Source organism: Mesoplodon densirostris, chromosome 10 (genome assembly GCF_025265405.1).
Source record: "Mesoplodon densirostris isolate mMesDen1 chromosome 10, mMesDen1 primary haplotype, whole genome shotgun sequence".
Classification (NCBI taxonomy): domain Eukaryota; kingdom Metazoa; phylum Chordata; class Mammalia; order Artiodactyla; family Ziphiidae; genus Mesoplodon; species Mesoplodon densirostris.
The window spans coordinates 21,880,434-21,906,835 of NC_082670.1; the positions used below are offsets into that span (position 1 = coordinate 21,880,434).

Consider the following 26,402-nt stretch of genomic DNA (forward strand, 5'->3'; position numbering starts at 1 on the left):
CCACTTATTTAAAAAACTCTTCACGCCTCCTTTTCTTGTCTCTCTTGCCTCAGGCTGTGGTGCTGAAGCGACGCTGCTCAAGGTGGGTCCGGAGCCCGCGGCCCCGGAGGCGGACACACGCAACGCAAGGGGGAGAACCGGGCTGTCCCCGGCTCTGCAAGGCGGCCCGACGCCCGCAGCCCCGGAAGCGCATCCTCGCCTTGCCTTCCTGTTCCCGGCAGCGCCCGGCTCCGGGCGTCTCTTCGCTGGTCCACTGTCTGCGCCGGCCCTGCCCCAGCCGAGAGCACCTGCGCGGCAGGCCCGCAGCTGGCAGCCTCGCGCCCCTCACACGGCCGCGAGACTCGCGTGAGTACCTTGGGGGCCTTAGCGTGCGTCTCCGGAAAATGGGAGTAGTCCCGCCGCCCTCCATAGATGTGGGACCCTCCTGCAATCTGGCCCTCGTCGTGATTAGGTGACCTCGGGCCCCCGACATTTCCACTTTGCTTTCCACTCTCCACAACAGCTGCAGTGGCTCTCCTGGGCTTCGGGTGTGAATCTCTGGGAAAAGCGGAAGCCGGGAGGTGAAGATCGCAGGCCCTTCTGGGATAAGTCCCCACACAGACTCTAGGGCAGAAAAAAGGGAGGCGAGGAGGGGATTTGAAAGCTTTGGGCCAGCAGGGCCGTGGCCTGGAAGAGGTCGTGGCGGGTGGGCTGGGCTGCCCTGGCCTGGGCTCTTTCTCGCCTCCCCTCCCCAGCTTACGAGGTGCCCCCTCCTGAGGGGACACCGAAGGGCTGAGTCTTCCTCCGCTTTGGCCTTCTGCTCTTCCTGACAAAAAGAAAAAAAAAAGATCCCAAAGTTAAGAAATGGGGCAACTGTGGATTTTGCGTATTGCCTTGAAGCTTGAGGAAGGTCACTGGCAGCACTTGTTTAAAATCAGGACTTGTGCCCTGGTGTCTGGCCTCTTACCTCTGTCTCTGACATGGCCTGCTTCCATGTTGATTGGATCTATCAAACGCTTTTCTGGGAAAGAACTCTTGATATAACACCAAACAGCCTCAGGTATATTCTCAGGATCTTCTTCTTAGATGTATTATTATGATTATTATTATGACTATTGCTAAGAGTTAGCCAAGGCCTAGTCTCTCAGATCGCATTGCTCCAGATTCCCTCAAATGACTGACAGGAATGTGATGTTTTTATGGCCATAAGACAAGAATAAACTGTTTTCTCTTCCTCCCTTCTTTTCTTCCTTTTTTTTTTTTTTTTTTTTAACAGGCAATTTGTATAGGCATCCCTTCCCCAGCCCTATTATTCCTCCATTTTCATACCTTCTCTGAAAGACCCATGCTTTTATCATCTTGTAGTTTCCCTTGTTAGCAAGACAATAAGTTTGGCAGGTGCTCAATGCAAATTTCTCTAAGACATTTCATTTAAAATTCCCTCTATAGGGAGACGCAAGAGGGAGGAGATATGGAGATATATGTATATGTATAGCTGATTCACTTTGTTATAAAGCAGAAACTAACACACCATTGTAAAGCAATTATACTCCATAAAGATGTTAAAAATTTTTTTAAAAATAATAAAAGTATCTCTATACCACTCAGAAATACAGGTGAGTTAATGTGGTGCCCTGCGAGGAGCAAGGGTCTCAGGGGTCCAGGAGGTGATGGGGATTTGTCCTCTCCATCTTTCTATGATGCCAAGGGGCAGGAATACTTTAGCTGGGAAGCTGAGTGTGCCCCAAGCCAACCTGTTGCAGATGGGTGACAGTTTGTTTGAAGCTTATGGCTCTCTCCTCTTTAAACCAGGTGCGTTCTGGCAAGATGAAGCAGCAGCCCTACCGTTTTAGACACTCTGCCCTTTCTCACCTTCTCCCACTATCCCTCCCTCCCTCCCCCAGTCTCCCTCATTTAACCTCACATGGAAGCTCTGGCTACTCACCTTGTCTGATATTTCCTTTGAAAGGTGGAGAACAAATGGGCCCTGAGGAGTGGCTGACACTGTGTGACCTCTTGCTCCTGTATAGTGCTGCACCTTGAATAGGGTCTTTTATTTGTTTGTTTGTTTGTTTGTTTTTTACTATATCCTCTATTCTCTCCTTCCTAAGCTTGGTGTTGTAATCTTCTTCCAAGTCTTCTCTCCAACCCCAAGGCACTATCTTGCCATAAATAAGAGGCAGAGAGAAGAGGGTGGCCTTCTGGCTTTGGGGTGGGATTGAGACTAGAACCCAAGTTAGAACAAACTCCTTGGAACCCATTTCAGTAACAGTCAAGGGAGCGAAAGGACGTTGCTAAAATGTGCCTCTGCTGGGGATGGCGTGGGAATGTGTATTGGATGAGGTGGGATTTGGTCCGTGGATACTGGAGAGAGACTCATGATGAAAGAGAAAAAAAAAACATGGAAAAAATATTCTGAGAGCTGGGCAAAACATCAAAATTAATCTAACCCGAGATGCGTCATAGGTCATTGAGATCTTTATACTCTTTCCTTCTGTATTAGTTTGCTAGGGCTGCTATAACAAAACGTCACAGACTGAATATCTTAAATAACAGAAATTTATATTCTCACAGTCCTGGAGGCTGGAAGTCCAAGATCAAGGTGGCAGGTGGCAGGTTTGGTTTTCTTGATGTATCCTTACATGGCCCTCTCTCTCTTTGTGTTGTCTGTGTCCTAATCTCCAGTATGACATTAGTCATATTGGATTAAGACCTACCCATAAGACTTCATTTTACCTTAATCACCTCTTTAAAGGCCCCATCTCCCAGTACAGTCACAGTCTGAGGTACTGAGGGTTAGGACTTCAACTTATGAATTGGGGTGGGGGGGACGGACACAAATTCAGCCCATTTCTGGGGACAGAGATTGATGTGTTTTGTATATTATTGAAACAGTTTGGGGAATTCCCAGAAGTTAACTGCAGAAGATTTTAGCATACCTGCATCTCCTCATCTTACTAATCATTTGCATATGTTTATTGTAGAAGAAATACATCATTTGCTTTTTATTTCTCTATTAGTCTTTTTTTAGGCTATTTCTGTCAGTACATTTAAATATATAGGTCTTTTTCTAAAATTAAAAAAATTCAAGTCTTCATAGGTAAGAAAAGGACTTTAAGAAATGGATGTTCCCTCCCCCCTTGAGGCTGTTAAGAGGGATACCTTTCCACATCCTAAAACCAGCAAGTTCATTAAATGAAGAGTTAAACTGAGACTTTCACAAGAATTTCAGTCCAGTTCTTTACAATATGAAGACATGTTATTCAAAAATTTCACTAACTTCTTCTGTTATCTGTTAATATAATTTTGCCCTGGAAAGTGTTATTTTAACAAAAGGGAATTGTTAGATTCCTAAAACTTTTTAAATTGTTGCCATGTCTTGGGAAAATAACCTCAGTATCTGTCTTGATAATTTCTTGCCTCATTGATAAATCTCCGTATTCCCAAAAGTTATATTACTTAAAAGATTTATCTGCCACTCCTGAAACTAAAATAATATTGCACATCAACTATATTTCAATTTTAAAAACTATAAAATTCTTAAAGTAAAAAGTCTTTAAAAAAAAAGATTTACCTGCCAGTTAATAATTTTTCTTTTCATTCACCTGCATGGTGGAATATTTGTAATCCTATGACTTATATATTTTATTACCTAACAAATTATTTTTTCTTTTTTTAATTCTTAAAATGTATTTGTTTGTTTTTAGTTAGTAGACTTTATTTTTTTAGAACAGTTTCAGGTTTACAGAAAAATTGAGCAGAAAGTACAGAGTTCTCATATATTTCTTCTCCCTCTACCTCAGTTTCTCCATTATTAACTACTTGCATTGGTGTGGTACTTTTGTTACAATAGATGAGCCAATATTTATTATTAACAAATTATTATTAAATTATTAACAATTATTAACAAATTATTATTGTTAACTAATTATTATTATTATTTACATTAGGGTTCCATGCTTTGTATACAGTCCTATGGGTTTTGTCCAGTGCGTAATGTCATGTATCCACCATTACAGTCAGTAGCATACAGAATAATTTCATTGCCCTAAAAATCTTCCCTGTACTCCATCTCAAATAATTTCTTTTAAATTAACACCACTGTGTGGTGAGAGCCTCTCCCTCCCCGACCTCCTTGGCCTTCATGAAAATGAAATAACCTTTTATCCCACCAGCCCTTTTTCATTATTTGTGCATCTGTCTCCTATATTTGTAAGGTCAGCCACCTGTTCTCCTGATAAGCTTCCTAAATGTGAGTTTCAAGGACCTAATCCATATTCATATACTCAGATCCAGAATCCAGCTAGTGGCCTCTTTTCCTTGAATTTATCTTTATTGTCACCTGCTGTGTTTGGGCCTTTGACATGTGCCAATCGTGGTTCCCCTGCTTGGGATGGACTGAAAGGGATCCAACATGAAGACACAGCCTAGGAAACAGACTGTGAGCATTCCCAGGACAGGACATGGGCTAAGAAACACAATTTTGGAGTGAGATGGAAGGAGAATGGTATGGAGTGTCCACTGTTTAGGGAGGTGTGTCGTAGAACAGAAGCTCTCCCTTTGGTTTCCTCTATCATTCTCTGGTAACAAAAAGACCTCTAAGAATATATGCAGATTATTTAGGGTGACCTTATTTATTGTCCAAGTTGGCACACTTTTGAGAGTAAAAGGGAGCATTATTAATAATATACTAGGGCAATAGGCGCAAAACAAGTCACCCAAGTATTAGACCAAATGATTTTCATGCCGTAAAAAATCTCTCAATATTGTTTTCTTCATGGTAAGAACAGCTGTCTTTTCCTCACTGTTCCTTTCTGGGCACACCATTACCATACCCAGAATTGACCTTTGTGGTCTCTGGCATCCTTCTCAATTATTTTCTTTACACATTTTTTTCTTCATTGTGTTCGATTTTGGATAAAACAACAACAAAAACACAACACTTTTGTTCTTTAAAAATTGTCCAAACATTTCTTTAGTGGTGCATTTGGGAGAAAGTAAACTAGGCACAAATTCATGTAATGTCTAGGGAAAGATGTCCTCGGGAGCGAGCAGGTTGGGTCTGGCTGGGTCAGCAGAATTGCAGGGTGTCTCTGTGGCAACCGGGACTTTTGGACCCACCAGTAATTTAGAATATTTAGAGGCAAGGCAAGAGCACAGTAAGGGAAGAGAAAGGCCCAGCTAATTTATTAGCTTTTCAGTGAACTGCTGTTCAACATGACATTAGAACTGTTTCTCCTCTCAATTTTTAATCTCTGTTCCCAAAGTTCGTTACAAGGTACCAAGGGAAATAATGACTGATTCAAGGCGCACTCCCACTTTGGCTCCTTCCCTCTTCTTTATACTAACTCTCATGTCTCCCTCTGTTCCATGAGAAGGAAGGAAAACTGCAAAATTTCCAGAAATTCTAGTCATAGTGGAAAAATGGGGGAAGAATAGATAATGAAAGTGATAGAAAATAGAAAAATAGATAATAGATAATGAAATTATCATATAATCAAATTATCGAGTGATCATTTGATGTTTTAGCACCATTTACAGGTGGTTGCCTTTGTTATCCGAAGAACATAAAAATCAAATCTAAGTTTGCTCAAAAAAAAAAAAAAATCTAAGATTGCTCAAGGACCATGTTTGCCCATTCTATCTAGATGGTGAGGTCCAGCAAAAACACAAAAACAAAACTCTGGAGCAATTTAGAGAAAAGATAATTTTTTTTTTTCTTAAAATAAAACATTGTGGAGTAGGGCAGGGCATAGGGTTACAGAATTCCCCAGGAAACATTTTCAGGGGTGCGGCAGAAGGTGTGAGTGGCTAGTTTTGTCCCAGAGCTTTAAAAAAGTCCCACAGTGTTTGAATGCCAGCCATGGACCCGGGTCCTAATTGCCCAAAATCGAAATAAATCACGTCTATTTGTGTGGCCTTGAATCTGTGCTCAGGGCCACGCACCTTCTTAAAGTGGCTTTTATTCTTGAGCAGACACATAAAATTACTCTCTGTAAAATATAGAGAATAATGGTGTATTACCCCTGTGTTGTTCCCCACCCGCCTCCAGTTTAAAGAAGAGAACTCTCATCCCCTCTCCAATCACCAACCATCCTTTTCTTAACTCCCTGACGTGACTACTGTCCTGATTTTTATATTTATCTCTTGCTTTTTTGACTACCTACTTGTAGCCTAAGCAAGTCATTTAGTTTTAAACTTATAAATGGATCCATACTGTAGATCCATTTGTAACTTGCTTTTTTTTGCTCAACATTATGTTCTTGAGATTCGTCCATGGTTTTGCATATAGCTGTAATCTATTCATTTCTGCTGCTGAATAGTATTTCGTTGCATAGACATTACCAAAATGTATTTATCTATTCTATTGAAGGACACTGAATGGTTTCCAGGTTTTTGAAATTACAGGGTTGCTAGAAACATTCTTGTAGGGGTCTCCTGTGCACAGCCCCAAGAATTCCTCCAGGTAAACACCTAGAAGTGAAATTGCTTTAAGTAATGCCACACACTAATTTACACACATATAAACACACACCCTAGCAGTGTATGTGTTTTAATTGTTCCACATCTGCTGAGCCCTTAATATTGTCAGACAATATAGTTTTCACCAATTTGATGGATGTGAAATGTTATATCCTGTGATTTTTGTATTCATTCCCATATTACTAATGAAGTTGACCCTTTTTTTTGTTTTTTTTTGCTTATTCACCATCCATGCTTTTTCTAAGAAATGCGTATTAACACTTTTGCCCATTGTTTTTAAATTTTCATTTTGTCCTTTTCTCGTAGATCTGTAGGAATTCTTTACATATTCTGGACTCTAATCCTTTGTCAGTTATATGTATTATGAATATCTTTTCCCCAGCTTGTAACTTATCTTCTTACTTTTTATGCATCTTTTTGCTATATAAAAATTACTAATTTTAATATAGTCAAATTTGAATTTTAATGTAGTTAAATTTGTCAGTCTTTTCCTTTACGGTTTACACTTTTTGTGTCTTGTTAAAGAAATCTTTCTAGGATCAGTGAGGAAGACTGAAGACCCGCTTGGGCTGGTAAAGCCATCTGCCAGGCACTACTGCCACCATGCCCAAGAGAAAGGCAAAAGGAGATGCTAAAGGTGACAAAGCAAAGGTGAAGGATGAGCCACAGAGGAGATCGGCACGGTTGTCTGCTAAACCTGCCCTTCCAAAACCAGAGCCCAGGGCAAAAAAGTCCCCTGCAAAGAAGGGAGGGAAGCTGGCCAAAGGGAGAAAGGGGAAAGCAGAAGGCAACAAAGATGGGAACAACCCTGCAAAAAACCGAGACGCCTCTACAGTCCAGTCACAGAAAGCAGAAGGTACCGGGGATGCCAAGTGAAGTATACTTTTTTGATAGCTCTGTACTTCTAGTGACTCTACTGTTTGAAATACTATTTTTTTTAAATCAAATTTTGTAAAAACGTAGATTTTTTTTTTTTAAGTTATGTTGTTAGCACACAAGACGCTTTGTTGTTATCTTTTGTGGAAAAGGCAAAATAACCACTAATAACCACTAGTAGAATGTTTCAGAAGCTGGATTGAAATAGGGGAAAACAGAATTTTCTATCCTCGTATTTGAAGATTATTCTTGGTTCCTAGGAGAGATTCTCCGACATTCACACATGACAGCCACTATGGCTCAGAAGCCTTACTGTGTGGGGAAGCAAAACATCATGTCTTCTCCTTTCCTGATGCCATCAACACGTCCTTGACTTCCTGAAACCAAGAGTCATGATGCGGCCTTGGCACCCCTAGAATCAGCTGCGTCAGGTGACAATACTCAGGATTTCTGGTGATGACACCAAGATGGTGTTGCTCAAAAGAGCCAGGATTCCTGTTTTTTTTTTTTTTTCTTTTTGCGGTATGCGGGCCTCTCACTGTTGTGGCCTCTCCCGTTGCGGAGCACAGGCTCCGGATGCGCAGGCCCAGCGGCCATGGCTCACGGGCCCAGCCGCTCCGCGGCATATGGGATCCTCCCAGACCGGGGCACGAACCCGTATCCCCTGCATCGGCAGGCGGACTCTTAACCACTGCGCCACCAGGGAGACCCCAGGATTCCTGTTTGTAGTTTATGGATCATCTCATTAATAGTCCTGGAGTTTTTAGTTCCTTTCCTCCATGTCAGAGGTGACCTGTGAAAAGCTCTTATATGCCTCATGTGAAATATTCACCCTTTCTGAAAACTTTTCCTGTTCATTGCAGCAACAGACTTTGTTGACTTTTTGGAGAGGGGAGTTTGAAAGTTGTAAGATGTTATGGATTGTCACCCATGTCCTGCTGGAAGTAACTTTTTTTTTTTTTTTTTTTTTTTGCGGTATGCGGGCCTCTCACTGTTGTGGCCTCCCCCGTTGCGGAGCACAGGCTCCGGACGCGCAGGCTCCGGACGCACAGGCTCAGCGGCCATGGCTCACGGGCCCAGCCGCTCCGCGGCATATGGGATCCTCCCAGACCGGGGCACGAACCCGTATCCCCTGCATCGGCAGGCGGACTCTCAACCACTTGCGCCACCAGGGAGGCCCTGGAAGTAACTATTTTTGAAATGTATCTTATAAAGCTGGATACAAGTTGGCTTCATGGGAGGGGAGGGATCATTTCCTACTCTAAGTCATAAAGCTATCCTTTACTGCCTTGTAAAAGTTTTATAGTTTTGCTTTTCACATTTGTCTTTGGTCTTCCCTGAACTGATTTTTGCAAAAATATGAGATAGTAATTCAATATAATATTTTTTCCATATGGTAAGTGGTTGTCCCAACCACTTGGTTGTCCCAACTTTTCTGAAAAGTTCATCCTTTCCCCACTGATCCGTAATAGTGGCTCTTTTCATAAATCAAGTTTCTTTTGTGGAGTGGGGAGCTGGGAGAGGTCTGTTGATGGTTTCGATTCTGACTCACTGGTCAATTTGTCTAACCTTGTGGCAATACTATACAATCTTGAGTACTACAACTTTAGAAAAAGGTCTTGATATCTCGGGACAAATACCACCTCCACCTTTAACATCACCACCAAACTTTTCTTCGTTGGAGTATCTTGGCTATATTCTTAGCCAACTGCTTTTCCATACAACTTCTAGAATTAGATCGACAAGTTCCAAGTCAAACTAACAAAAGGTGGAATTTTTATTGGATTTGTATTGAATTTATAGATTAATTATAATATTGAGTCTTCCAATCCATGAATATGGTATAATTCTCCATTTGTTTAGGCTTTCTAAATGTCTTTCAATAAAGTTTTATAATTTTCTCCATAAATGTTTTCTTTTGTTAATATTTCTTAGGGACTGTACACTTTTGGATGCTACTTTATATGGTAGGTTTTTAGTTGCTACATTTTCTGTTTTCAGCTAAAGTTGATTTTTATATTCAACAACCTTGCTAAACTCATTAATTCTTATGTCTGTATATTCTTTGGGGCTTTCTACATAGATAACGATATACTCTTTTTGTTTTGTTTTGTTTCTTCACAGTCATTATACCTTCTTTTCCTTTTTCTAGTTCTAGGCATTGTCTAAGTGCTGGAGGTACAACAGTGAACAAAACAAAGTCTCTGCTTTCACCAAGCTTATACTCTAGTGGGGGAGGGTGTAGCAGATGCACAAATTGATGTGACAGGGTGCCTTAAATAAACAAGTGTAAGTGGGGGCTATTTAGATAGGGTGGTTAGATAAGTCCTCTCTGGTGAGATGACATTTGAGCAGAGCTCTTAAGGAAGTAAAAGAATAAGCTCTTAATGAAGTAAAGGAATAAGAGACGTGACTCTGAGGGGAAAACATTCCAGCAGAGGGAAAAGCAAATGCAGAGATGAGGTGAAAATGTGTTTGGCATACTGAGGAAGAACAAGGAGGCAGAAGTGGCTGAATTGGCATGAGGGAGGGTAAGAGTGATAGTTGATATGATTGCAGAGATAGCCAGGGGCCAGAAAATGGAAGATTCTCCACATTCTCACTTTTCTCTGAAAATGATGGGATGCCATTAGAGTTTTGAATAGAGAAACCACACAATCTAAGTTATCAGTGTGTGTGTGTGTGTGTGTGTGTATGTATGGCTGATGCATGGGCAATAGGGTGTAAGGGGGGGAAGAATTGAAGGAGAAAGACCAGTTAGATGGCTGTCACAACTGCTGGAATTGCTGGAAATTCTACTTTGTCCTGCTATATTACCATCCTTCCTCTGTTCAACTATTCCCACCCACCCCCCCCCCTTTTTTTTTTTTTTTGTGGTACGCGGGCCTCTCACTGTTGTGGCTCTCCCGTTGCGGAGCACAGGCTCTGGACGCGCAGGCTCAGCGGCCATGGCTCACGGGCCTAGCTGCTCCGCGGCACATGGGATCTTGCCAGACCGGGGCACGAAGCCGTGTCCCCTGCATCGGCAGGCGGACTCCCAACCACTGCGCCACCAGGGAAGCCCTCCCACCCCCATTTTAATTGGTAAATTACAAATATTATCTGTGCTTTCTCTTTGCCAGACAACAGAACAGGATCAAAGGTAAACATTCCCTGTTGTCAAGAATCCAAAGTCAAATTCAGGAAAGTCACCACTGTGTGCTTGGTGTTGTGATAATACTGCAGGAGGCCCTGACTCTGATGCCAGAGCATGAAAGGGTATTAGGAAGCACTTTCTGAGGCATAATTGACACCTAAGCAGCAAAATGAAAACAAGTTGGTCAAGCGAGCGGTGGGTAAAAGGCTTCTAGTAAGAGTAGTAACATTTGCAAAGATGTTAAGAGAATATTGTGCGTAGTAGGTGTTCCATAAAGTATTCTTGAATCAAAAAAAAGTTTAAATGTGTAACCAAATAAGTTATATTGGGCTTTTTAAAATAATAAGGTATTTCTCATTAAGTGCTTATTTGTTTGCCAAACACTGTTCTGCTCAGTGATTTATAAAACATGCATAATTTTATTTCCATGACCCTATGAATTGAATCATATTACTGTTCCCATTTTTATATTTAGTGAAACTGAGACAGAGATTAAATAATTTACCCTGAGGTCATACAGTGAGAGTAAAATTCAGATTAAGACCCATGTCTAGAACTCCAAGGCCTTGAAGGCTCCTCATTGTTAAAAAGATCATTGGTATAACCTCAAAGGTAATCCATCCAAAAATATATTTGGTGTTTCTGAGTAGATTAAGGAATTTCCCAAGATACCACTAGGAAACAGTCAAATGTAAGTAATAATATTATACAATCTAAACAGTTGTAATTTCCAATGAAGAAGATTAGTAATGCAAGGAAAATGAATTCCAGGGGAAAAGTGGTCATGGAATTTAGAATTTTAGTGTATCTCTAGCAACATAAAGCTAGAAGGGATATTATTTCTGTACAAGAATGATAATTTTTCAGACAAATACTTATGAAGTGGAGAAGAACAAATTAGGAAATTATAAATTAGCCTTTAAATCTCTCTTGCCCACTCTTCTGATCCCTTTGGCATTTACATTGCTATTTGTAAATTCATAAATTAACATTCCTGGCTTATTAATACTCTGAGAATTTGGGTGTCAGACATGAAACAGCCTGAGTGATCCAGAGTTTTCAGTAATCAAATTTCTGACCATCAGAATTGAGGCATTGGTCCCGTAAGAGTTGGAGAGAAGAGGGAGGGAAACATTTTTCGTATCTGCCCTTGTCACCTCTTCGTTCTAGTCTCAACAGTGGTCACTGTGCTCCTTGGGAAATGTGCGTCATTCCCTAGCAGACCCTGCGATGGCTTCCACCCGGGGTCATGCAAATGACCTACAAACGCCCTACTTGAACTGTCCGCAGACGCGGCCAGATGCGCACCCCGACGCCCCGCCCCTGCGGCCGCACGGCGCCGGGACACACTTCCGAGCCCTTCTAGGCCGCCCCGAAGTCCGTGCTGCTCGGAGTCGCCTCGCGCCGGCCCGGCTGGAGGCTGGGACCATGAAGCTCTTTCCCTGGGTTGCTCCTCAGACCCTTCGCAGAACTTGCTCGGGCTTCCGGTCCCGGTCTCCAACCCCGAGTCCCCTTCAGTGAAGTCTGGGCCAAGGGCATTGCCAGCACCCGGCGGTCGCTGCGGACGCGGGGCTTCTTAACCTTTTCGGTGCCTGGGAGCCCTCTGGCTTCGTGACGAAGCCAATGGAGCCCTTCTCAAATTATATTTTAAAAAGCATTAAAATAGGATAACAAAGAAAACCAATTATACTACAGAAACAGTTATCAAACAATTAAAATAATTTGCGGTATAGTAACACGTGTGCTTCTTCATTAATATATTAAATATGAAACATCAAGACCCGTCTTATAACTACTGTAACTTCGAAACAGTTAAGTATGAGATATTTGTAACATACTTCATATCTCAAATATGGGGTATGAAAATGTAACTTTTCTTAGTGACAAAGCCGCAGGTACTTATCTTCTGACTGTAATTTGTTGCCAACATTCATCCGTGAAGGACATGCTAAATTTCAGTTAGAGGTTAGAGATATTAAAGATGTAATTTCTTTTTCCTATCCAAGTTCACCAGTCCCCAAGTTAAGAAAACCTGCAAACGTGCTTAACACAGTGCCTGGCACAAAGTCCCCTCTTAACATGTAGATATTAGTAATTTTATTATAACTTTTCTCGCATCTGTTCAAATTTCTTTTAGGTGACCATGATGAAGTTAATCAAATGAAATCTTGAAGGAGCACAAAGATAAATCAAGAGTTCAACCCATTAATTCAGTGGTTTTTTTAAAATTATTTTTTATTGAGGTATAACTGACATAATATTGTATTAGTTTCAAATGTACAACATAATGATTCGATGTTTGTATACATTGTGAAATGATCACTACAATAAATCTAGTTAACATCCATCACCTTACATAGTTACAAAATTTTTTTTCTTTTGACAACTTTTAAGATTTACTTTCTTAGCAACTTTCAAAGATGTAATGCAGCATTATTAACCAAATTAATTTTAGTTTATAACATATAACTAAATATATGTTATATATGGGTTACATATATATAACATTTTGTTATATATAAATATACATACATATATATATAAATTCAGTCATTTAGATATGAGTTCTAAAAGAGTGCTGTCTGCACACTCCAGTTGAGGTATAAAGGAAAGGAAAACGTGAATTTGGTGGTTGTAGGGAGTAGGGGGTTGGCAACTCGAAGAGAAAGAGAGGATGACATGTTTTTAAGGATTAATTCCTTGATTTATCCAGCAAATATTTTTAGAGCTTCAATTATGTGCCAAGACTACAAGGCAGGTCCAAGGGCCTTGCCTTCACCAGAGAGCGATGGTACTCAGCTCCCAGAGACAGAGAAAAAGCTGTCCCATCTGAAGGAAGAGTAGAAAAAAGCAGAAGTGAAAAGCTCCAAAGTTTGACTCCATCGTTTCTAAACCATCCATCCTTGCAAGGAAAGACTCAAAGGCTGCTTTGCCCAAAGGATTTAGCTCTAGGCATGACCTTTGATAAAAGGACCTAGAAAGTGCCCATATCCTTCCACAACCCTGCAGCCACAGGTTAAGTTGAGGTAAGATGAAGCATAAGAACAAAGAAGTAGGTTGTGGGGAGAAATACACCAGAGGCAAAGCAGTTCGGAAGGTCTTTCTCTTGCAAAGGATGTCACATTTTATCCTGCTGATCTTGAAAGTTTTAGCCCTGGGGAAAAGCCAGATCAGATTTGCATTTTACAAAAACCTCTGTGTCGTTGGCCTTTGTATGGTTGAATTAGAAGGGGGATATTGGAAGTGGGGGTTTCCCTCCTGTAAAGTATACTGCTTTATTCAGGCCTAAAAAAAGGACTTTCAGGAGGATGAGGCAGAACACACGCCTCCCTTGCTAAAAAAGATGGTTATAAGACAATTGCCATACTCCTCACACGAGATGACAAGAACTTGAATTTGGGTGGTAGGTTGGAGCCGAAATGGAAAAATTTTCACAAAATTCCCTGCATCCTCCCTCTTAAGTATTTAAAAGGTAGACTTAGTTAGGGATTGGATATGAAAGAGTCGGGTAAGGGAGGGAAAGGAGTCTGAGAAGCGACCCTAATTCCTAGCTTTGGCATTTATGTGGACAGTTGTAAAACTAACTGAGATAAGGAATATACGAGAGAGAAGAGGAGAGGGGAGAGTGATGAGTGTAAAGAAACGTGAAAGGTCTGAAATTTACCCAACTTGCGAGCTCAGCTTGTTAAGTTAGCCTGCCACACACAGTTTCATGGATGCTGGTTCAACTCACGAGACTCCTGGGTCAGAGACAATGCACAGTTTATCATTCCAGGAATAGCAATAACCAGATTATCAGCATATTTTCTCTGATTCCCCACCTCTAATTTCCAGAGGGCAACACATGACATCTGTACAGTCAGTGGATTGTGTTACAGGACGGAAACCCTAAACCTGGGGATCCCAATTCTTTAATAATGAGCAGTAAGCATGCCTGCCTGTTGCTCTGGAGAGAAACATTATCTCTGTCTTCCAACGGTGTTTGCTATATAAGCATCCTTGAAAAGATAATCCAGAACAAAGGACAGTCAGTGCCTCACTAGCAATACATGCAGAAATGTGAGGGATCCATGACGAATTATCTCCTAACAATGAGTTGTTTTCACTAGCTGAGTTTTGTTTTTAAACAAAGTCTTCCAAGACTAGATGAGTTGGGTGGAGGGTATGTGAGATCTCAAGTGAAAAAGAGTGAGGCCAGTTTACCTTAACAGGCCAGAAGCTCCAAAGAACCTCCACAGAACTGTTGACATCTACATTAGTTATTTGCGTGCTTTTTCTGTTTTTTTTTAAATATATATATATATTTTAATAAACAGTAGAAAAGAAGTGTGGTTGACAGTGTAGCTTGGGAATCTGAAGGTTTATCTAAAGTCACCTGCCTAATAAAAAGGTAAATGACCCATGGAATCTTCTAGTAGCTTTTCCCTCTAGGCACTACCTTAAGGTATCTAGGCTTTTTGAATGGAGGATGCAGGTTTTGACTGGTAAAGCAAATTATTAGAATTAGTTGAGGTTTTTTTTCCATTTGTTTTTAAATTGAGGTATAGTTGATTTACAATAGTATATAAGTTTCAGGTGTACAACATAGTGATTCATAATTTTTAAAGATGATTCTCCATTTATAGTTATTATAAACATTGGTTATATTCCCTGTGCTGTACAATATATCCTTGTAGCTTATTTATTTTATACGTAGTAGTTTGCACCTCTTAATCCCCTACCCAGAACTCATTGATTTTAAGTGTTGGAAGATATCCAGGCTAATGGGGACAGGTTTAGAGATGGAGAGAATAGTGTAGGATGGAGATATAATTTATCTGTTAATTTAATCCAGTGCCATTTTGTAACTACCTACTATATAAGCTGCTTGACTCCTGGAATTGGAGTAACATTCTTGGCAAGTCTGTCAGTCAACCAATCACATCCAGGTTGCACACAGATAACAATCAGTTATTGTGGGCGCACAGATAACAATCAGCTCAGGAAGGCTGGTGTCTCAGCCCACTAAGATCCAAGGGGCAAAATGTAAAAGCTCAAGTGATTGTCTTCTCTTTCTATCTCAAACTTCCCCCAAAGGCTGCGAATAGAATCTTTTGACTCTCAGCTAAGTATACATACTGACATATCGGTAAGTCCTTCATCTTCTCAAGAAGTGTAGCAGCTCAACATTTATGATTTTACTGCTTGGCACACTCTCTGAGACCAGTTTGGAATCATCTGGAAATATTCAATTTTGTGATCGCCCCCCCCTCACCGCTTATTTTTAAAATGTTGTGAGAAACACTTTTAAAATGTTGTGAGAAAGAGGAAAGTTTAATTAAAGTTAGAGGAAGTTTCTTTTCTTTTCAAAAAGCTCGGAGCATTGTAAAAAACAAAAGGAAAAAAAAACTTGTGGGGTCACAGCCCAAATGGTCTTCCTTACAGACAGAAAAAGCTTTCATCTACAGGTGTGTGGCCTTATCAAAGTTACAAGGTGACAAACGCTTAAAGAAAAGATTTCTTGTGTGACTCTAACAGCAATAATAATGATGATCACATTGGGTTACTTCTTCTGCAGTATTTTCTTGCTGCAAAATGCTACACTCTCTGAGGATTGGCCTCGAGGCTCTCACATTATGAGGCTCATATGCTGCCTACCATGCCAACAAGACAAATGACAGGAGCGTTCTGTTATTCTTTTCTAGAGGTTTTATAACTTGTTTGATAATTTTTAATAGCAAAGTAAAATCTTATTTGTCTGTTATCTGCTGGATCCATTGGGATGAAATTTCTGCTTTGGGGAGTTACCAAACGAGGTCTCAATCAAGGGCTGCCAAGTTATGCTGCTTTAGTAGTTCCTAGCAGGGCACAGATGGTGTTGGTGCCCCTGTGCTCAGGTGACCTGAGGCTTTGGGTCCTCTAGAAGAGTGAACTTGGATTTAGAGGAAAAGGCAGTATAGGCAGGTTACTCAGCGTGTAATGGGGAAGAATAATTTACTTTAACCTTTGTATTCTATTGCTTTTGCTACAAGTTAGTCACTAAAGGGATGTTGCCTATAAGCTTAGCTTATACATTATGGCTCATCTCTGGGAACCCTTCCTCCCATGTAATGAGCATTAAGCTAAAATACCTTTGTTTAGCTCACAGGAAACCTCCTGACCAGGCCCACGTATGAATGGCTGCAGGAAGGAAGAAATTAACACATCCTAGAACCAGGACTTTGCCCCCTCCCCTTTTAGTGTAAAAGAAGCCTGAATTCTAACTCCGGGAAGATGGTTCTTTGGGACACTAGTCCACCATCTTCTCCGTCTGCTGGCTTTCTGAATAATGTCGCTATTCCTTGCCCCAGCAACCCGTTTCTCAATTTATTGGGCTGTGATTCTGCTAGCGGCTGAGCTTGGACTCGGCAACAAGCACAGTACCCATTGTTCTGTACTATATGTTATGTTTCATCTTTATGATCACCCTACAGCCCAGTGTTTCTCAATGAGGGAGATATAAAATGAATTTAAGCATGGGTATCACCCAGCATTTTTGAGAATAACATGGAATCTGAAATAGAATGCAATGCATGTGGTAAGTGGTAATTCAGGCAACTTTTGTTCCTGTTACACATGTGTGTATGGGTCCAGGTGTAAACTAAACTACAAACTAGTCATGGCCAAAAATGTTTGGAAAGCACTGCCCCTGGGCCATGAATCCTGAGTATGGCACCACCTCCTCTATACAGTTTACCTGGGCATCCCCAGAGCTGAGCTCCCAGAGGAGCACACCAATGTAGAGAAGAGCGAGCAGTTCTGCACATTGGTTGCTTTTCAAGAAAGAGTTTGGCCTTTGATAATTTGTTACCATTGTTAATGAAACTTTTACTCGAGCTCTAGATGAAATGTTTTGTGCTGTGGCTTCCGGCTAAAAGGCCCTTCTATTTTCTGAAAAGGTCCTAGGTTGTGATAACTATGTCATGCTCAGGGTCCCCTCTTTTTTTTTTTTTTTTTTTTTTTTTTTAGGGAAATCGGCTTGTGATTTGAGTTTACCTTCCTTTCTGTTACTATTCTTTTGTGATGAATATGTAGGAATAGGAAAAGAAATCAGCAACGCCCAAACAGGGACTTGAACCCTGGACCCTCAGATTAAAAGTCTGATGCTCTGCCAACTGAGCTATCCGGGCTCACACACACACACACACACGCACACACACACGCGCACGCACACGCACGCACGCGCGCACACACACACACACACACACCGCCTTCCACATCAACTATAGTCAATTTATACATACATTCAGAAGAACGATTTTAGGCATTGCGCCTGTGATTCCGGTTCAGAGCTGGTTATTCAGAAAATGCTTGGCATAGAAACTCAGCCACAGTGAAGGGCTTTAAGGCCGCGATAAAATCATATTACATTAATTATAATGTCTCCCCAAATTGTATCTTTCTCTCTCTCTCTAGTTTAGATATATGCTATATGTATAAGCACTATATCTCTAAGTAGCATATAGAGATATATTCTATAGTACCGTATAGAATTCAGTGCAGTCAAAAACTGCAGAAGGTGGCCTTTAGTTCCTAGGCTTCCCAGAGAAACAAGTCAAATATTCTACATTTGGGCCCAAACACTTTCAAAAGGAAGCCAATCCAATGTTGATGCTTTTAAGGGATAAATAAATCACCTTTCGGCCGCGCTTTGGATATCTGAATATAGGTCTAGGGACTGAGGGAGCGATTTGATTTCGTGCTGGGTCTCAGCTGTCTTTGGAGAGGGGAAAAAAAGGAAAAAGAAAAAAGGAAACAAGCTTTTAAAGGAGAGTCCCACTCTCTTTTTTCTCGTCAGATTTCGTTCCGTCTCTAAGTTAAGTGCTTGACAAGGGTCCAATGACTGGAAGGCTTTCTCCACTCGGAATGGCCATGAACGTTGCCCCATTAACTATATCAAGATTTTGCTGAATAAGCAAAGGAGAATTTAATTTAAGCATTCAGAAAATCTTAGAGTTTCGGGGGGGGGGGGGGGGCGGGAAATTCAGATTCAAAGAATTGGGAAGCGCTACAAACAGGATTTGTGTAGGATGGGGATGTAGCTCAGTGGTAGAGCGCATGCTTCGCATGTATGAGGCCCCGGGTTCGATCCCCGGCATCTCCAGGTCCTTTTACCTACATAATCAGAGATTGCCCTTTAAAAACATCAATACTTACTTTGTATTCTCCTCTAATTTTCTCGGTACTCTTTTAGCCACAGCGTATAGAACTGCGAGGGAAACAGGATACCTTTGAGGTTTTTTAGGATATCTGTAATGAATGAAATTGAAAACGCAGAAAAACACACCCAATGGACAGATGGCGGAAGAGGAGCAACTTGGAAACTTTCCCAGGATCCATTAATGAACGACTAGCTGAGGTAACTGGTCTGAAAACACTCAAAGGGGAGGAGGGGGTATTGTTGCTGAGTCATGGTACTGAAAAGTAGGACAAATGTTGGGAAAAGGAGGAAGCCTTGTTTGGTGTAGGCGAATCCAGCAGCTCAGATGCACCATACTATTCCTATTATCAGAACATCAAGAACGAGAAAAGTTTCTTGTAAAAGCTTCTAAAAAAGTGGGTGAAGGCAAGTGGCCGGTTAGCTCAGTTGGTTAGAGCGTGGTGCTAATAACGCCAAGGTCGCGGGTTCGATCCCCGTACGGGCCACAGTCACTTTTTGACCACCACTGTAATTTAACCGCGAAATACTTTTACTTTCCAGCCGAACTGTCCAATGACAGTCCTACGAGACAGCCTGCGGTACCTCCACAAAAGACATTTTGCCACTTTGCACAAGTCCAAACCATCCTAGGGAGTCCAGAGCACACGTCTCTGAGCAAGACAGATTGCTCAAAATTTTGTCCAAGAGAAGCAGAAAAGCTGCAAGACACCTTAGGAGTTATTAAGTTCATTAGAAGGAAAAACTGTCACCAGTGTGTTTAGTGGCCAAACACTGCCTTCGAAACAGTCTGAAAACATACTGAGGTGCGGGGCAAGTGTGAAAAGGCAGTGTTCATGATCTCCAATTGCTCAGTTGAGGATTTCTATTCGGTTAGATCATCCCTCACATGAAGGGAGGACTCCCATATTGGGAAAAGTGTTTTCTTGTTACTTTGATTTTTTTAGGTAAGAAAGGACTAAGCCCTTTTCCAGAATCTACTTTGCCGTCTGTCACCAACCAGTTGGTCCACGTTGACCGACACCAGCGGACCCTCTGTTTCGTCCACTTCTCGATGTTACGCCTCTTGAATCAGTCTCATTTTCCACCAAAACCGACTTTCTGAACACTAATTATGTATCCCCTTGTTCCTTGTACAACGAATTTTCTTTATTCATTCACGACCTCAGAACTTTATATCCCGTTGAGTGAATTTTCACTATTTTCCGTGGAAAATACTGAGATCAAGCCAAGAGGAGTTAGGGAGCTTGTCAAAAATGCAGCTTATTGGGCCTCACCTCCAGCGACTTTGACTCAGTAGATTTGAGGAAGACTACAGGTTTCTTTATTTTAAATAAACGCCGCGGTTGTTTCTTACAAAGGGTGGATCAGCGATCTCTGAGAAATAAGGCTTTATACAGACCAATCTTCGAAGGATTCGGTTGCGGGGAAATCCAGGGAACTTCTGAGCCAAGTCGATCTGGTTTTGAAACTAGGAAGGGAGGGTAGCAGGGAGACAGAAACAAAGAGAAACAGAGGCGGAAAAAAAATGTTGTATATCCAAGTACAAAAAAAAAAAAAAAAAAAAAAAAAAAAACGGAGAAATATTTAGGAGAAGTAAATATTTAATCTGTTTAGAAAAATCTATGTGACAGGTGGCTCGTTGGTCTAGGGGTATGATTCTCGCTTAGGGTGCGAGAGGTCCCGGGTTCAAATCCCGGACGAGCCCAGGTTTTGCTGTCTACACCCGCTATGGAATTTCTTATTAAACTCACTCAAAAGAAATTGGTACATCTGCTGTTAAATTAAACTGCTATATTTTCATGTAGAAATGTGTAGGCTGTATATGCACTTGATTCCTATAAGTAACTAGATAACTCTTCTAATTAAGAGAGACGTACTTTTCAGTTTTGGCTCTTACTCAGTTTTCCATCAGCTCTAAATTGACTCTTGCAAAGGCAAAGGTTTCTGGTTATTCTAGAATTTCGACTCCACGGTTGTGGTCATATGAAATGTATAGGAAACAACATTGTAAAGCAACTATATTCCAATAAAAGTTAATTTTTAAAAATCCAGGTAATAAACATTATATTTTTAAAATTAAAAAAAGTATAGGAAGACGATGGTCATATCTCAATTCAATGTCATCCATCATTCATTCATCACATCAAAGAAATGGGTTCAAATGGAAAAATCAAATATTGACCTATAGAGCTGGGGTGCTGGAAACCTTTTTACAAGTTATTTCGGCTTTCCTCGTTGCGTATTCCTCCATCATTCAGGAATAGGGGCTCTGCTTCATTATTGAGAAGGGGCACTTTTTCTCTCTTCCAGGAGCGTACTGTTGGTACACTCTTTAAACAGATATTTGTTTAGCATCTATTATAATCAATGAGCTTTTGCAGTCTGTGGTAAACAAAATACACAAAAATCACTGGATCCTATATTCCAGTGGTTATCAAATATTTTATATTAAAATGCAATTGCAACACCCCTTCCCGCCTCCCTTTTTTGTGTTTGCAAGCCCTGATTGTGGAGAAGGACAACAAATGAACAAGAACAAGCGGCCTGAAAAGGAGGGAGAAAACCTCAGGGAATTCCTTTAGGACCACCTTTACACAGCGTGGCAAGAGGGGCCAGAGTTGACAGGTGATAGAAACAGGAGAGGAATGTCTCAGTGGGTTACAGAGAAGGCCCAGTGCAGTGTTTTGGTTCGAGGACCTGACCTTTGGGACTGAGCTTGGAGCCACATTGGCAACCAGGCCTGGAGCTCTGGGAATGCCAGAGTTGGGCTCACCCTTAGAGCGTTCAGAGATTCCGACTCTTGGATTCCGGAAGCATTTTGTGGTCTATCAAGACATGTTGGTGAGAATGAGGCGAAGAGGGAAGATGTAGTGAAAGCGAATGGAATGCATGCCAATAATTTCAGATAATGCTTACATTCTTTGCGTTTCATGTCATCTTATATAACAAAAACAGTAAAAAACAATCTAGAGTCCTATTAATCCCTGTCAGTCCAAGGAGAATTTTATAGTCTCTTAATTCACTGAGGGAAAACCTGCTTTTCAGGGTGCCCGGCTAGCTCAGTCGGTAGAGCATGAGACTCTTAATCTCAGGGTCGTGGGTTCGAGCCCCACGTTGGGCGAGTAGTCTCTCAACCTTTTCAACCTTTTGCTCTCAGCTACATTTCTGCACCTTCTTCTAATCTCCAAAACAAAGTGCCTCACCGTTGTCAAACGAGAAATTTTAGAAAGTACTGAATTGTGGAATCCCGGTGACCAGCTGTGGTTTACTGGCTCTGTTGAACTATTCCAGCCAGCTCTGTGATTCCTGCAGCGTTAAGCTTCGTCGCCCCCTGGCGGCAACGCACTTCTCCGGCTTATTAGAGCTTTTGTTTGGATAACTAGAGATACATGGTCTCTGGTAGGGCATTTAGGCTCCTGGGATGATTCTGAAGCACTATCCCCACCGAAAAGGGTTTAGGATGCAGGGATGTTGGAAAAGGTAGTGTGAAGGTGGAGACGATCCAAACAAAGGAAACAGTTTGATGGGCAGAGGCTCAGAAGCAGCAGTGTCCATGGAGAGTTTTGAGAATGGTGACTACTTTCTGGCCCAAGCAAGTGTCATTATGTAATAACGGGAGACAGATTTTCTATTACCACTACCTCATACACCCTTTCAGCTCCTGATCAACCACACCTAAACAGCACAATGGACCTCCTTTTAGATAGTGCTATTTCCAACCTTTCTTCCCTTCCTTCGGCAAGTAAAAGAACCACCCAACCCACAACAGGTTGCAACTGCCTACAAAATAAAATCTAAAAGACTTAAGCCTGTTTTTTATAGTCCAAATTGCATTTCTGCCATTCTCTCTTGAATGGGAGTGTGAAGGATAGTCAAGAATAACTTTAAAGTCAGAATACCAGCTTTATAAATTTATACTAAGAAAAAAAACTAAGTGGCCCAGTGTGTTTTTATTTGCCCTCAAATTTGGGAAGGCAAAATTCATACGAAAGGTTGCCTAGTGTATAATCAGAGCAAAACGAGTTAGATGTTAACAATATTTATGTCGCTTTGAAAACCTGATAATGCTGTCTATGCCCATTGAGACCAAGAGTCCCAGAACTATCAATATTGTATTGAAAGAATGCCCACTTCTGAGCATGCTGGAGACAGGACAATTTACCACTCTCCATCCTCCCCCATCCAAACCTTCCTTTTTTCTTTACTCAGGAACCTGAATATTGTTAATATATCCCTTGCTCCATGTGATGTTATATTCAGTTTTAAAACTATTCCATGTTTTACCTATTTAGATGAATAGCACCTATGGTTGGGCACATGAAATCACATGTTTTAAACTAGGTAGACTCCCTACAACTTGGAAGTATTGTCAGTACATACACGATGAAACCGAGAATCATGAGTCAACTTAAAATGGATGGACAAGAAACAACTTTCCTAGAAGAGTACACTGAGCCTTGACTGTTTTCCAGGTCTCAAGACATCTTTCAAATTAATTGATGAACGTATTTTCGTTAAGCACCTTTTCCCTGTTGGATACTTAAAATGAAAACATGCATATAACATGGGCCGTGCCTTCAAGAAGGCTGTCATTTACTTACTGGGTGAATGTAATTGACTCAAGTGAAAATTAAATTCTCAGTTGTATTTTAACTGTCTAGCATTAGGAAATGAGGGCGCTTGGAGTGACTGTTTTAAAAAATAGGTGATGGTGACAGAAACGGAGTTAAGAAATTACCAGTGTTTAGCCAGTAAAATCAAGGGAACAGAGGCCCTGTATCTGACTCATATGAATATTCTACTTACTAGAGAGAACAGTCATTGAAGATTTACAGACTACATGTTGTGGGTATTAAGCCCTAAGTCTTATTGTAAAGCCTGAACTCTTGATCACCCAGCAGCCTCAGCTTAATGTTTTGGTTCCCTGGTATGATGAAAACTATAAAGGGATGTCCTAGATAGAGGAACAAGTATTGCTGGTGTTAATAAGCCACATGTCCTGTTGTCAATTAACTTAATGGATTTCTGGTTTGTAAACATTTTTTAGTTGCTTGGAACAGACTGCTTTTTCCCATTCTTATGGCCCTTTGGCTATATTGTTAAAGTTGAGTTGACATACTTAAAAATTGCATTTCTGAACTCAAGGCCTGTGCCAGCATCTCCAAGGCCAAGGCCATCTTGAGCTTGGTCCTGAGCACGGTCCTGAGCACAAGCTAACATAGACATAACACTTCAACTACAAAGGAGTCCTTGATTAAAGGTGGTTAAAAAGGGCACAGGTTGGGGGCTGGTGTCTTAGTCTGCTTGGGCTACCAGAACAAAGTACCACAGACTGCGCGGCTTAAAGTGAAAAATTTTATTTTCTTGCAGTTCTAGAGGCTGAGGAATCCATGATTAAGGCACTAGCTGATTCAATTTCTGGTGAGAGCTCTCTTCTTGGCTTGTAGAGGGCTGCATTCTTGCCACATCCTCAGTGGAAGAAAGAGGGAGTGAGCTTCCAGATGTCTCTTCTTTTAAGAACACCAATCCAAACTTAATTACTTCCTTACTCCAAATACTGCCACACTGGGGGGTGGGTGTTAAGGTTTCAACATATAAGTTTGGGGGGGACAATATTCAGTCTACAGTGGGGGGACAAAAAAAGCAAAACACACTACGACATTTCGGAATTCAGGAATTTGACACAGTAAGCTCTCACATATTTGTTGAAAGAATAACTTAGTTGCATTGCCTTTAGGATACTTAATAATCTTTTATATAGATAACATTGTTTAATAAATCTTATCAAATTAACTAAAAAAAAAAACTTAGTGGCTTTTCCTTAGGACAGATAATCTGAAAGCAGAGTCCACAGACTCTCTATTCATAACTAGAGCTTGACTGATACTGGACTGAGCCAGATATGAAAGAAAAGCCAGGTCAGTAATTTGGAGGCTGCCTACAAGAACATGTTAGCCTACAGTTAGGTCTGAACTTGGGAGGACAGTCTCTGGAAGAAAAGCAAAGGCAGACACAACTACAATTTTGTGAATACACAGGTCTGTTCAGAGGTTATGAACGGCAAATTGTATAGTCACGTGTGCTTCAGGAAGTCTTGGTAGTCGAGAAGAGTAAACAAGAGACAGAAGTCAGGGGCTTAATCCTGTTCCAGAGCAAACTTGGAAAGCTGGGGTCATAGGTAAAGGAAAAAGGAAGTATTCTACACAAGAGTATTATCTGCACCAGCAGCCCAAGGTGACAATAGCTCAGGCATTCCAGAAACAAGCCAGTATTATTTTTTGAACATGAAATTAAGAGGAAAATATATGTATGCCAGAACATATTTTCATAATCAGCTGATTCCAGAGTTCAGAGTCCTAGGACTTTCTCTAAAAGATAAATGTTTACATTAGTAGAATACACTTTTATTATATAGTATGGTCTAAACTACCAACAAGAGAGGTCCCATTAACTTAAATACCAAGCGTTTTGAGTCAGAGCCTTCAAAGCTAAAAATCTTTACTTCCATGATTGACTCAAACTTACTGTTTGAGCTTTTCAATTTGACACCTTTTGGGGACAGAGTTTATCTTATTTGCCTTTGTGTGTTCCCAGCACTTAGCATGGTGATTGGAATAGTCAGTGCTCAATGCATGTTTGTTAATATTAAAGGTCACTGTTGTGTATATGTTACCGAGTTCAAGTTCGCACTGCTTGCCGCATGACAGGTCAATAAATTGAGAGACAAGTTTTGGGGGCACGGAATAGTGACTTTATTCGGAAAGCCAGGCATCCGATAACATAGTGATTTAGCGTCCCGGAGTACCATCTTATCAGGGGCTGGACGCTAGTTTCTTTTATAGTACAGAGAGAGGGAGGGGATGAGGAAGTAAAGTAAAAAGGCCTTAAGTCTTGCAAAATACCTCCGGGTTTAGGCCATCCTCGGGGAGGAGAGGCGTTAATTTCTGCTTTTCTGCAGCCATTCACAGGTGCGCAGGGTCAGGGTGTTTCCCTGTGGGCTGAACAAAGGCACTTTAACATTCAGGCAGAGGGGCAGGGTTCCCCGAGGCAGGCCATTATGTATGCCTATAGCTATAGACCGAACAAAAGCAATGAAAAGCAAAGGTCAAAGTAAAAGAAACAGATCCAACATTGCAGTCAGATTTTGCTCTTCCCTGTTACAGTATTGGGGCAAGGCCGGCGGACCGAGAAGATGGAAGACAAACGTCCTCAAGAACCATCTTGCCTGGGTTTGGATGCTAGTTTCTTTTATGGAAAAAAGAGGGGGAGGTGAGGAGATAAAGTAAAAAAGGCGATAAGTTGTTGCAAATATTTCCGGGTTCTGGCCAGGCACGGGAGGGGATATGTTAATTTCTTCTTTCCTGCAGCCTTTCACAGGGAGGGTAGGTCAGGATGTTTCCCAGGGAGCTAAGCAAGGGTATTTTTAGCTTAACCCCTGAGGCATGGGAGGCAGGGTTCCAAGAGACGGGCCATTATGTATACTTGAAGGCTTAGGCAATGTCCCTCTAGTGATTAATTTATAGCAAAACTAATAGAATGCAAAGGTTAAAGAAAAAGAAATATATCCAGTATGGAGTCATATTTGTTCTTCCCTATTGTGGTAGGATTCGAAATTCATCTCCCACCTGCATGTAAGAATACTGAGGAAGGCGAAAAAGAAAGGAACACCAAAACTTTCCTGCTTCTTATATTTTCACAGTTATATTTTATTGTGTAAATATATGGAAAAGAAGGCTAGATATATATGGA

The 26,402-nt window shown here is 41.1% G+C and overlaps 2 protein-coding genes and 5 non-coding genes across 7 annotated transcripts in view; 6 read left to right on the forward strand and 1 right to left on the reverse strand.

Moving 5' to 3' along the window:
* Window positions 1-26,402, forward strand: part of LOC132497348 (histone H4) — a 313,717-nt gene that overhangs the window by 146,025 nt on the left and 141,290 nt on the right. Inside the window, exon 4 of the mRNA XM_060110479.1 lies at window positions 13,531-13,571. Coding sequence (XP_059966462.1) covers window positions 13,531-13,571 — 41 coding nt within the window. The remainder of the gene's footprint in view (window positions 1-13,530; window positions 13,572-26,402) is intronic.
* Window positions 106-9,189, forward strand: HMGN4 (high mobility group nucleosomal binding domain 4). Its single transcript, XM_060110536.1, has 2 exons — window positions 106-345; window positions 6,988-9,189. The coding sequence occupies exon 2, from the start codon at window positions 7,066-7,068 to the stop codon at window positions 7,336-7,338; it is 273 nt and encodes a 90-aa protein (XP_059966519.1). The 5' UTR covers window positions 106-345; window positions 6,988-7,065; the 3' UTR covers window positions 7,339-9,189.
* Window positions 17,550-17,622, reverse strand: TRNAK-UUU (transfer RNA lysine (anticodon UUU)). The gene has a single exon. It is a non-coding gene; the product is annotated as a tRNA-Lys (tRNA).
* On the forward strand, window positions 18,525-18,596 carry TRNAA-CGC (transfer RNA alanine (anticodon CGC)). The gene has a single exon. It is a non-coding gene; the product is annotated as a tRNA-Ala (tRNA).
* TRNAI-AAU (transfer RNA isoleucine (anticodon AAU)) lies at window positions 19,065-19,138 on the forward strand. Its single transcript has one exon. It is a non-coding gene; the product is annotated as a tRNA-Ile (tRNA).
* On the forward strand, window positions 20,287-20,358 carry TRNAP-AGG (transfer RNA proline (anticodon AGG)). Its single transcript has one exon. It is a non-coding gene; the product is annotated as a tRNA-Pro (tRNA).
* TRNAK-CUU (transfer RNA lysine (anticodon CUU)) lies at window positions 21,702-21,774 on the forward strand. Its single transcript has one exon. It is a non-coding gene; the product is annotated as a tRNA-Lys (tRNA).

Bases quoted from the DNA above. Each gene is read 5' to 3' on its own strand.
- HMGN4 (XM_060110536.1), top strand. From the start codon at position 7,066: ATGCCCAAGAGAAAGGCAAAAGGAGATGCTAAAGGTGACAAAGCAAAG.